At 39.7% G+C, this 12,566-nt stretch overlaps 1 protein-coding gene across 2 annotated transcripts; it reads right to left on the reverse strand.

Annotated features, from left to right (window-relative positions):
• Positions 1–182: 182 nt before the first annotated feature.
• On the reverse strand, positions 183–11,743 carry accs (1-aminocyclopropane-1-carboxylate synthase homolog (inactive)). Of its 2 annotated transcripts, none has more exons than XM_088378477.1 (16): positions 11,595–11,743; positions 9,450–10,114; positions 7,796–8,490; positions 7,642–7,701; positions 7,501–7,571; positions 7,359–7,428; positions 6,277–6,343; positions 4,696–4,793; positions 3,913–3,990; positions 3,691–3,791; positions 2,727–2,816; positions 2,571–2,616; positions 2,273–2,414; positions 1,535–1,677; positions 1,223–1,376; positions 183–845 (listed from the first exon to the last, which is right to left on the reverse strand). In XM_088378477.1, the coding sequence occupies exons 2-16, from the start codon at positions 10,090–10,092 to the stop codon at positions 427–429; spliced, it is 2,877 nt and encodes a 958-aa protein (XP_088234603.1). In that variant the 5' UTR covers positions 10,093–10,114; positions 11,595–11,743; the 3' UTR covers positions 183–426. The 2 variants fall into 2 exon arrangements, with proteins under 2 accessions (XP_088234603.1, XP_088234602.1); XM_088378476.1 differs by having other exon boundaries at positions 7,796–8,532.
• Between the last annotated feature and the right edge of the window lie 823 nt (positions 11,744–12,566).

Consider the following 12,566-nt stretch of genomic DNA (forward strand, 5'->3'; position numbering starts at 1 on the left):
ACAGCATATAGCAACTATTATCAATACACATTTCAAATCAACCAGGTCGGCATAGGAAATAAGAATATCAAACCTCTCAATTGCCTTATCGGCTATAAAAAAATGTCAAATAAAAATAATACAAAACATGCTGTTATGGGTGTATTAAAGGCAAACTCTAATAACAGGAAATTGGCACATCATAAACGTTGTTTTGGTTTAATTACATTTGGCATTTGATTCATCTTATAAATATCTTGATTATAGATGGACTGGAATGTGAAATTAATCACCCATCAACATTCAACTCTAAGGCATGATTACAGATGTGAAAAAAAAAAAAAAAGAAAATTAACTGTTTTTGCCATAAAGTCAGTCACAAGAGGGATTATTGAGTGCTGCCCACTGTAAATTGGCAGCCATATCGTTGCCTGTTTATCCGTAACTTCACTTTCTGGCTCGTGCCAACAGGCTTTGAAAAACATCAAGAATCTCTGGGTCTTCCTCTGCAGACCGCTCTGGCGTGTTCTTTTCCAACCAATCAGAAGAGCGGATTTGATGCTTGAGTGTACCAATCAGAGAGTCCAGGCTCTCCGAAGGCTTAGAGGCTTGGCAGTCCAGCAAGACAAACTCATCAGGGGCGAGCCAGCTTGTGTCAGGAACAGAACTCTCCTTCTTCTTTAGCTGGTCTGATGACTTGCTCTGGGGGGATGATGTTGAATTTTCAATTGTGGCATTGTCTGAAGTAGCACTGTCCTCTTTCACTGATGTCTTGTTCTCCTCACTGCCTTCTTTGACAATGAAGGAATCCCTGTCCATACTGCTTTCTTTGATTTCTTTTAAGGCCTCTCCAATTCTTTTCAAACCTAAAACAATGTAAACAAAATGAACATAAAACAAGTCAATAATTGGTATTCAGTTAATGTATGAAATGAGATCAAAGTAGAATGAAAGCAAGTAATATCAGAACTCATTTATTTTGCAGTTAATGTGTTGAGTGCTCATTTTATACCAGGAACTAAAGCTTTAAAGCTTAAGCTGAACGTAAACTCTTGGCTAGCTTCTCTCATCGTAATATTCGGTAGAAATGCAAGAAATCTCTTCAGCATTTCTTCACCTGTGGAATATGTACATCCTATATACGGAAATATGGTCAGTGCAAGTGTACTTAGCAATAAATGGATGCCTTTCTATTGGGCTGAACTAAATACTATATAACTACAGTGTAGATATATTGACGGACCAAGTTGAAGGTAGTGCTGATGGTCGGCAAATACGATGCGAAACCAGCCAGGTGTGGAGCAGGAGAAGGCTTGCCCGCAGCTCAATACAACTTTGTGTTTGAGGAAGCACCGCCACATCCGCAACTCCTCCTCAAATGAAGGGGCCCTGAGAAACTAGCAAAACAGACAAGAAGTTGACATCAAACCTCGTGAATAGAATGTTTTTAATGACAGTGACTTTCTCCTTGCAATCCAATTACCTCTGCACAAATTAGCATTTGATTATCAACCCCAGCAACTACAGCATTACAATGTGACCTTATTCAAGTTACCTTCCTGAAGTCAGCCCAGACATACAAAGCAGCAGGCCTGTCCAGGTAGGGAATATCCATTTTCTGCAACTCATTTGTCAGGTAGCAGTGAGCAGCTTTCAATCTGCGTCGGTTCTCAGGCAAAAACTCCTTGCTTATCCAATCTACACCATGACAGTGAGAGGCATCATTAGCAAAAACTCCTTGCTTATCCAATCTACACCATGACAGTGAGAGGCATGATTAGCTTCCCAGCACTACTTTACATTATGTTACAAATTGTTCAGCATGATTTGCAGCATGAGCTGAAGTAGGAGAGGGACACAGGTTAAAGCTAAATTTCAACCTCAACTATGCCAGCTGATCCACATGCAGGTTTAACAAAGAAAGAATAACCCAATAAAGCGACGGCTTGGATTGGGAAAAGCTGGTTTCCGCTGTATAAGTGCAAATTTAAATTTCAAATGCATTGACATCTGATTGCCTATGACAGACTTGAAATGTGACCCGAGACACCTTTGTCATCAGCTATCAAACCTGCGATCATGTGCTTTGTGACAAAAAGGATAAAACCAATGTATTTAAAATGTAAATGCATATTATTTCTTATAATCATTGACATGTCTGTGACATACTTGCATTCCCTGACTAAACAACTGACCATTTTTTAATGTCTCCTGGTAGGTCACGCAGAACTGACAAGGTTTCCGCAATATAGGATAATCTTGATAATGTTTTCTCCAAGTCACATAACCATACCTCTGTCCTGAAGAAGTTGTGCAACCTGGTGCTGAGTTATCCCAGATATACCATGGAATGAGCCCAATTGGGCCAAAGCCTCCACAATGTCTTGATTCTCAGTATAAAGAGTCCCTAATCTGTTTCCAGCCATTGCAAAGTCCTGGAAAGGGCAAGATGAAGTCAACAAGTGAAATAGCTCTGACTGAAAATCTTTTGCGAGGAAAAGCCGAGAATTTACAGTTCTGTCAGGAGTCATAAAAAAAATAAAAATAAAAAAAAAAGGCCTCCACATAATGTGGTGCTGCACAGCACGTACCTTGCTCAGCCCCCACATTATATGTGTCCTCTGTGGGTCGGGCAAACTGAAATAAGGGCACATCATTAGCACTTAAGAGGCAATCTCCATCCATAATTATCATGATAAAGGGTATACATGAGTAATAATAAAGAGGACAGGTTAACAACACTGTACCTTTCCAGACTGAGGACACTGTGAAATGTTACTGACTCATCAAACACTGTCAGCATGTACACTTCATCTATGATGGCATGGATCTCATTTCTAAAGCAGGAGACAGATACTGAATAGTCAGCTCGACTTACCATATGTAGTTCAAAAGGTATGACGATTGACAACAAAGTCAACATGGCATACAGTTAAAGCATAATACATAATAAAAAAAAAGTGATTTATGTATACAGCAGCTGACTAACTGGGAAGGTATACGGTGACTATTGCGCTGGCCATCGCATTTACAAAACAACAAAACATTAAGGGCCTTCCTGATCATAATGCTGCACTTGACAATATCCTGATTCTTAAAGTGTACCTACGTAGCTCAGAATTAGGGAGAAATATATAAGGTTTAGCAGCAAAAAAAAAAAATTCTGGTTACACTAAAGCAAGCTAATAATGCTTGCTGAATTTATTTGTCGAGGCATCCTGGAAGCAACCATACTTGCTTGGAAGAAGGGAGCTGAAGGAGAGCCGTGATGCAAAGGCGTTTACAACTGTCTTGGCTTGGCCGCCTCCTCAGTTCAACACGGCATCTGAGTTATTCTCGCAACTTTCCAGCATCGTTACTGATGCAAGGTAAATAACTAACTAAATAAATAAATGAATAGATAAATAAATAAATAAATATATCCAACATCTCAATGTTATCTATTCCCAACATGGTGCTGTGCATTAAAATAAAACAGGAGGATTGGCCAATGCAAGACTAGACAAGAAAATTGGAACACCAAATACATATTTATCAAATTGCACAATATTGCTCCCTTTACCCGTCAAGACTTCAATGTGGGAACTCCGACGGTACACTTTAAAAACCTGGCAGTAAAATTTTTAAAGACTTTTTAGAGCCACTGTATGTTATCTTCTGTTAAATGTTTTGCTTTACTACAGCATGTGGTAACTGAGGAGCAGACCCTACCTTTTAGCAAATTCCAAGAAGGAAAGCATCTCCTTTGGGGTGTAGATCTCAGCAAGAGGGTTGTGCGGGTTCATTAGTATAATAGCCCGAATGATAACCCCCTATTTGAAATGCAACAGTTATTCGTCAGTGAAAACGGATGCAAGGTTTCCAGAATCTGCTTTAGATGGGTTAGCACTTTTTTAAAATATTAAATGTGAAACAAAGACATGCATGGATTACCTCTTGCTTCGCCCTTTTTATAGCTTCCTCCAGTTTGCTCACGGTGAGATGAAAATGTCGACCGTCATTATTACCATCCTATAAATATTTTGCAAAAAACAAGGAAGGTCTAAACATCCACAGATAGCCAGCTGTATAACATTAACTTAAGTACCTAGTTGTACCGTATTTTCCGCACTACAAGGCGCACCGGATTATAAGGCGCACCTTCAATGAATGGCCCATTTTAAAATTTTGGCCATATATAAGGCGCAGCGGATTATAAGGTGCACCTTCAATGGATGGCCCATTTTAAAACGTTGGCCATATATAAGATATATACATTTGGCCCACGCGCCAGACTTTGGACACGCCTGCTGTAGTGGCTCAATATTAGTCCATATATAAGACGCACCTGATTATAAGGCGCACTGTCGGCTTTTGAAAAAATTGGAGGTTTTTAGGTGCGCCTTATAGTGCGGAAAATACGGTAAGTACAACATGACAAAAAGTGCTGCTAAAATGTATATAATCAAGGCAATACAGAAACCTCACATGTGTAGGGACAAGGACAGAGCCTGACTGTGAAGAGGCACAATTTGTGAATAACTGATGTGCCCACATAATTGCAGTTAAGAAGAAAAAAAAATAACCAGCGAAAAAGCAGATCTCACTCAAAAAGAAACAAATTGAGCAATTGGTAGCCTCAAGGAAAGGAAATTCTCAGAAAAGGTACAATCGTTCAAGCGTCTACTGTATATCTGTTTAAGAAACGAAAAATAAATACAAGATGAAGGCTTCTACCTCACATTGGAGTGGGACATGAAACAACTTGACGTCACTGTACAACTGCAGGTCCTCAGTAATAACACCGTAGAAAGGGCTTGGAATTAGAATGGCATCTATAACAAAAACAAGAAAAATAGAGTTATTTGAAATGCAATAGTATTTGGAACATAGAATGAGGAAACGTTCACTAATAAAATGAAATATGTATTGTGCTTAAAGAGGAACTAAACAACAAGTTTGTCTCTACATGTGCACTGCGACTGGCTGGCGACCAGTTCAGAGTGAAGTCTGCCTTTTGACAGATGTCAGCTGGGATAGGCTCCAGCACCAACCACCCCTGTCCTTGCTAAATTTTACTTTTACAAACTGTTCTTAGTAAACAAAACAAGCAGAAACACAACATGTTCTCGCCAATTTGCACTCTAGGGAGAGTAAACAGACAAATACATTGCCCTCCATAGATATCGGTGCCCCTAACTTAGATGTTTTCTGTACTTTCTAATAAATTCATTTTTTTTATATAATTTAGGACCAAAATTAAAAAAGAGGGCGGAAAATCCAACCTTTAAGTGCATATATTCAGTGGCGGACATTATATTAATAAATGTTTTCCATCAAATCATGTGGGCAACAATAATTACACTACTGATGTTAATATTTTGCATAACACTCTATTGCCAACAAAAGAGCACCTAATCTTCTCCCATAGTGTTTCACAGGATGGGAAACTACAGAACAAGGAATCTTTGACCATTCAGCTTTGCAAAATCTTTCTAAATCATCCAGCGACATACATCCTCTCATCTGCACTCTCCTCTTTCTTTAGCCTCCTCCACAGGGTTGAGGTCTCGGGACTGAGATGGCCATGATGGCAGGAGCTTGATTCTGCATCTGGTGAACCATTTCTATAACTTCCAATATGAGCGTATGCTTCTGCAATAAAAATTGAATTTATTTTAAGCCTTTATACATCTTACCCAGGGTTCCCAAGGATTATAGAGGGCACTATAAATGGTGGGTGCCATAAGCAAGTCCCCAAAGGCAGACGGAATGTTTTAAACATTTTTGGGGAGTACATACTTGATAGAAAATCAAGCACTAATAAACAAAATATGCACACTTAGAACAAAATTTAGACATCTTCGGTTTAGTTCCTCTTGAAATGACAACTACCACACTTCACCCCTACCCCCCCACCCCCAATTTTGTTTACAGGCTCAAAATTATGTTGTTATTGTTATGTTTTAGCCACGCTGGTAATGCAAACCCCTGCAAACGTTTCCAAAAGCAGATGTATTTGCTAACACAGTGGCAATTAGACATTATTAGATGTCAGTTGTTACCACCCAAATTATTTTGAAGCTGATATTGTTAAGGTAAAATTATTCCAATGATCATGCTACTGTAATTATCAACACTAGTGTGACAATGTTACAAGTCTGGTGCTGATCCATATTCTGCCACGCACTCCATCAAATCATATTCACTCCATCCAAATTATTGTAGTACATCTTCCACTTTAAGCATAAATAGAGTATAACATTTATTTTAATACAAAAACAAGTTATGCATAACTATGTACATTTGGGGACCTACCTTTTGGGTCACAAATGACTGCTGCAATGCACGAAAAGAGAGCACTACATCCATTCATCACCACAACCTGACCAAGTACACAAATGGACAGTGTTATTTCACAGCCGCAAAGAACCTTGTTGGCACATAGGAAAGCCTGACGATGCACACGTGCACACTAAACTACTTAATTAAATGGCGATTTGGCTAATCAAGTAATTCAAATTAACTGATTTGGCAACATCAGCTGTACGACAATGAGTGCAGCCTTGTTTTTAGTTCAAATTAGTTGGAGAATCGCCCAAAGCCTGCAAAGCCAGTAGGGGGTGATTCCTCTCATTAAAAATTACACAAAAACAATTCCCTCATTAATTTTTGATCACGTGCACTAGATTCATTCTTCTTCAATAAGGCAAATACTTCTCATTTACGCTGTCATATTTAGAGGAAACAGTTGATGTTATGGTTTAAGGTAGTCAGTTTGACCATACTTTGGGTTGCTGGGTTTTATTGTACAAAAAAAATGGGGTTTTTTTGTGCAACATTTGACTCAACTTCCGGGGTCGCTCCAATTTTTAACCCAAATTGTGTTGTTTTTAACCAAGCATTTAAGGGTGCATTTTTTTTAATAATAAATTTTAAAAAAAATTCAAGTACTACTCTTTTTACATTGTTTTTATGGGTTGTTGTGTGTCGAATTTTAAGAAAAATAAGAATTCATTCAGAATGAAGCGATAACACAAAATGTGGAAAAAGTAAAGCACTGTGAATACTTTCTGGATGCACTGTGTGTCTTTTGCACAATGTGTATCTATGCTGTTGTTATTTTTTCTTCCTCTTCAAAATGCTAGTTCCAAAGCGCTTGCTGTTTATAATCATTGAATTCAATTATTTAGCGATTGAAACTTGACATACCATGTTGACGTTATAACAATGAAACTGTAGCCTTCTATGACAAATTTGCACTCTATTTATGTGAGACCGCTGAAGAATGCTCTTGCTCATATGAAATCCTAAATAAATACATTAACTGTGACAAATGGCAAAAAAATTAGCATTTAAATAGTGACCATTAAATTTTGAGATCCATAACTTCCACTCACATTTTCAGCTTTCAATAGCTTTGGAGAACAGCAGTAGTGAGTCAGAAACTCTGCGACCACTTCTCTCAGGCTGAAACACAACATTGAAATAGAATAATTGAAAAATGTCCTTTTTAAATCTAAATGAAATCAAATCACTTACAATGCATGTCCCCTCCAATCACCATACTGTAACAGTGCTGGGTCAACATGTAGCATGTCAGATTGGGTCAACTGCAATGAAAATAAAAGTGAAATCGTATTCCTGTCTTGTATTGATGTATGAAAATAAAGCACATATTACCCTTTTATGAAGAAGATCATAGCAGAGCTTGTTCTCGCTTGTTCCCATATTGATGACACCCTGCAACATGGGGCACAGAGACATACCTATAGCCACTTTAGCATTTACAGAACCTATCTGCTTAATGTTACAGTCACTGGAATAAGTGACTCACATTAGGGTTGTCAATGTCATATTTGTTTTCTCTATATTGCGCAAAGCCTTCCTGGAGGATGCCTTGATGCTGTCGAATACTGTTCCCACGATTGGACAGATACACGCTGGCCTCAGGAGACTTGACACCTCTCGGACTTGCAAAAGCACTCTCGGCTGTTGTGCAGGTCCTGACTGATGGTTGTGGCTCCGGCTTTATTGTCCCCTTAGTGGAAACAGAGTGTGCAGAGGGAGTCTCCGTATATGGTTGAGATGACGCAGAGGAAGTAGTTGATGTCGCCAGTACAGCTGATGGATGATCTAGCGGAGGAACGGGGATGTTAGTGGGTGCTGTTTCTGTGGTCACAGCACCCTGTCTAATGGCAGTTAACGCCCCCGTAAGCATGCTGAACAGGTGCAGCTCATGCTGGTGCTCCTTTTCCATTCTTCTCTCTTCTTGCTGCTGTCTGCGCTCATCAGCTTGCAACTCCTTCTCGAGTCGTGCTTCCTCCCAGGAGAGGAGGCGATCTTCAGCACACCGCTGCCACATGAGGACGCTGGCAAGAGCTTTGTTGAGAGGCCCCTGGCTGCAACACTTTCCATTTCCGTGGCCACACGCGCTTTTCCCTGCCTTTGCCTTACGACGTCTCCTCTGTTTTAAGGCAGCCAGAGGACGGAGGCCCTCCCTAGATGCGTCATGTGGCACAGGAACAGTGCCTAAATGGGAAGCAGACGCATCAACGTTCAGGTCAGCTGAATCTGCGGATGTGAGAAAAGCATGAGATGACATGATTGCTTAGAGACATGCCTCTATACAAAATAATAAAACTGTGTGTGTGTGTGTGTGTGCGTGCGTGCGTGGCAGACTATCTTTGGGGGAGAGAAGACATAAACCCTGGGCCTGGTCACCAACCACTCATGGGACACATTATGAAAAACATAATCAGTCTGGAAGTTGGTATATCTGGTAAGTGTATTTACTCATTTACACCTGTTGAACTGTCCAGTTTATTTGTACAGGCCTTAGAGTCTCAAAGGGCTTCATAGATCCACAGTTGGCAAATATTAGCAACATCCCCTAATCCACCGGGGAGCACTTGTTAGCACATCCGCCTCACAGTTCATGAGTGCAGGATTCGATTGCAGCTCCGCCCTTCCTGTGTGAAGTTTGCATGTTCTCCCCGTGCCTGCGTGGGTTTTATCCGGGTACTCCGGTTTCCTCCCACATTCCAAAGGCATTCATGGTAAGCCGACTGAGCATTCCAAATTGCCCATAGGTGTGAGCGTGAATGTTTGTTTCTCTATGTGTCCTGCGATTGGCTGGTAACCAGTTCAGAGTGTCCCCTGCCTACTGCCCTAACTCAGCTGGGATAGGCTCCAGCATACCTGCGACCCTCATGAGGATAAGCTGTTCATATAATTAATTAATTGATGGATGGATGGATGGATGGATGGATGGATGGATGGATGGATGGATGGATGGATGGATGGATGGATGGATGGATGGACGGACGGACGGACGGACGGACGGACGGACGGACGGACGGACGGATGGATGGATGGATGGATGGACGGACCGATGAATGGACAAAATTTTGCAAGTAGCAGTAATGTTGTGATGCTATATCTGTAGCAAAAATACTGGTAATTTAAATTTAAAAAAAAAAATCAACAACCTGAGGGGGAAATTCTTGAATGAGCAGAATTGTCTCCTTGACCGAGTGTATCCTCTGTTCCAAGAAAAGATTGTCCATCTGTTTCCTGTTCATCTCCTGATCTGTAACACAGATCTGGTCGTGCTACATGAGCGTTTGAAAGAATTTCTTTCACTTCCTCACATTTGACATCCAGTGGATTTTGAGTTTTAGGGGGCTGACCAAACAGAAACCCACCCGAAGAAGTTGGACCAAAAGAGCCTAGTGAAGAATTCCCCTGTAAAAATGAGTCACTTCCATCTGGACTCTGAAAAAATTGCTGTGCAACAAATGTTCCACCCTGAGTGGAGTATGTGATAGCCGGTCGGTTTGCCAAGACCCGATCCATCACGTCGTAGAATTTCCAAGATCTCAGTTTGTGGTTCTCTTTAATACGACGATACTCCAACTTCATTTTTTTAATCTTCTCTCTGCACTGATCACCTGTGCGGTACATGCCCTTTTCACGCAGAATGAGTGCGATGCGGTCAAACACACGCTGGTTGCGCAATGAGCTTTCCAGTTCTATCTGGATGGACTCGTCTGACCACAGCTGCAGCAGCTCCACAATCTCTTGGTCGGTCCAGTTGCTGCCCCGCTCGTGCCTCTTGCAACGAGGGTCCATCCTTCCGCTCGCTGGAGATTATCTGCAACATAGTGAAGAATCAGAGGTCTAAACTTTATCATCACATGTTGATCTAGGATTCAAGGAGAGATTTTATATCCTAACTTGTGTCTTTAATTTATGAGGTTCATGCACTTTTTTTAGCCACAGTTCTTTTGTTTCAGAAATGACTTTTCCAAACACTTTACTCAAGCTCCACAGCACTTTGTTTGCAAATACACTAAGTACTTATTTCACGCATGTTGAGCTGCAAGTAGGGTTAAAGTTCGTTTGAATTTGCACGATTGATTCTCAATTATTAGTCTTTCAAAGGGCCAGGGCAGGTCCAAAAAGTTTTAAATCACGCGTATCCAAACCATTACCATGCATTTATTAGCAACGTGCTGCATAGACGAAAAGGGGCATTTAGTGTCAGTGTCATTTGCCTGGTTCATTTTTATCCTGGGTGACAATTAAGGTAGGAAAAAGGTTCCTTCTCATCTCTCCCACCCTGATTTTGAAACACTCACACATCATTCATTAAGGATGTGACGCCGAGGCAAGCTTCGTACAGCATAGTTCTGTTATGGTTTTAAGTATGGAGATGTGAATCTGTTGTTATTTAGTCCAGGGGTGTTTCTAAGCCTCCTTTGATTTTTTTTTTTTTTTTTGTACGTTGACCTGGGAAGAAAAAATCCTGACACTACTGATCCAAGTGAATGGGGCTAACCTCTTATTTTTTGGATTAAATCATTTGAACTTCTCGATGAATTTTAATTCCCATAAACCTTTATTATTTTATAATGTACTATACATTTACCAAAGTTCTATTTGTTATTATTATTATTACTATTATTATTATTGGCAATCCCTTCGACATTAGCAGCAGGTAGAGAATAACCTAAATAAAAGTTCGTGTTGAAGAAAATTATCATATGTGCCTTTTGAAGCAATGTGCAATGAGCGTCCCAGAGTCGGACAGTGTATCATGCACAAACGTTCGCTTTACTTGGTATAAAATAAGATATATGTACTAGGGAGGCGTGTATCCGCCCATGAATGTCTCTCGTAATTTATCACTCGGTGAGCCAAAGTCATGATTTCATTTTGAGTGACGCTGTTTATCGTGTTTCACTGTATTGCCGTTTATTATCTTGCCTCACAACGAAAGATGACGTAAGCAGATTTAAATCACGACTTCGAAATGCACGCAGTAACAGACTCGGTAAACGTTTTGCAAATTTGTAGTTAAGGAAGACAAAATCACTTTAATAAACTGGTAATAGACGTGTTTTATTGTATAAATCATTAATTTAAACTCCATTTTATATATTTGAAGTATTATCCATGCAAAATTTCAATAACTTGAAACTTTCACGAAAATCTATTTTACAACCATTTTAAGAACATAGAAATGCATTTTAAAATCCCATAACATTTTCAGGATTTTCATGACGTGCAAACTAAAACTGACCATCTAAATTAAATAATGCATTGCACATTTACCCACTTGCCTCGCTCACCGTATATCAAAAGTGCACGTCCTCGAAGTACGTGCTCGCCTTCTTCTCCTAAAGCGAGACATCTACGATCTAATACGGGCTTGTCAAATGGGGACGCCGCAACTTAGGGGAAAAAAAAAAACTATATCCGGGGCAACTGTACATGCCTGCTATCTTATTCCGGGATAACTGTCCCGGTCTAACATAGCACGGCGCAAACGTATTCGAGCCAACAGGCACCGGTCCGGTGCTGCTGTAGCGCCCTCTATTCCAGTGCGTGGTTTAATATAACTGTAATGTAAATATAATTCCGCAAGATGACGCTACCACACTGTAATAGAAATAAGAGCGCCCCCCCCCTTTTTTTTCTATCAGGGGTAAATTATTGTATTGAGATACGATACTTGTATTTATTCTGACAGAAACGATGAAAAAGTAGTTTATTTTTAAATTGGCATTTTTGTCATACATCTGTATGTGTGTGTGTTGGGGGGGTGAGGGGTCGTGGTAATCCAGTATTTATATAGTCAAGGATGGGGCGCCCGTGACCCCAGGGAACATGTTAATTAGGATTCAATGTCATGCAGAAGTGTTTTTTTTTTCTTTTTTTTTTCTTACTAATAGTCACTGAGAAGGACGGTGGAATATTTTATAATTACATATATTTAAATATTTTCTTCTTTCTGGGTGGTGTAACAGAAAATAAGTGAGAAACTCTAAATCTGTACAGATTAACGCAAATTACAACAACCTCAAACCGGAGACATGTCACTTAAAAATTTGTTTTTTAACAGTAGTTGTAGAAAACGTCTTTTATAAGATGTATTATTATTATTATTATTATTATTATTATTATTATTATTATTATTATTATTATTATTATTATTATTATTGTCTTGATGCGTTACCCTGCACCGCTGTAGTATCCTCTCTGTGATTAATAAACGATTTAACTGGTTTTATCTCTTCTTGTATAGCTAAAACATTCATCCA

The sequence above is a fragment of the Syngnathus floridae genome, chromosome 6 (genome assembly GCF_059516105.1).
Source record: "Syngnathus floridae isolate MCC-2025c chromosome 6, RoL_Sflo_1.0, whole genome shotgun sequence".
In the NCBI taxonomy this organism is placed as follows: Eukaryota; Metazoa; Chordata; class Actinopteri; order Syngnathiformes; family Syngnathidae; genus Syngnathus; species Syngnathus floridae.

Coding starts and splice junctions, on each gene's coding strand:
- accs (XM_088378476.1), bottom strand. CDS start 10,092: ATGGACCCTCGTTGCAAGAGGCACGAGCGGGGCAGCAACTGGACCGAC. Junction 7,702..7,795: donor ATGACATTGACAACCCTAAT/GTGAGTCACTTA, acceptor CCCATGTTGCAG/GGTGTCATCAATATGGGAAC. Junction 7,429..7,500: donor GATTGGAGGGGACATGCATT/GTAAGTGATTTG, acceptor GTTGTGTTTCAG/CCTGAGAGAAGTGGTCGCAG.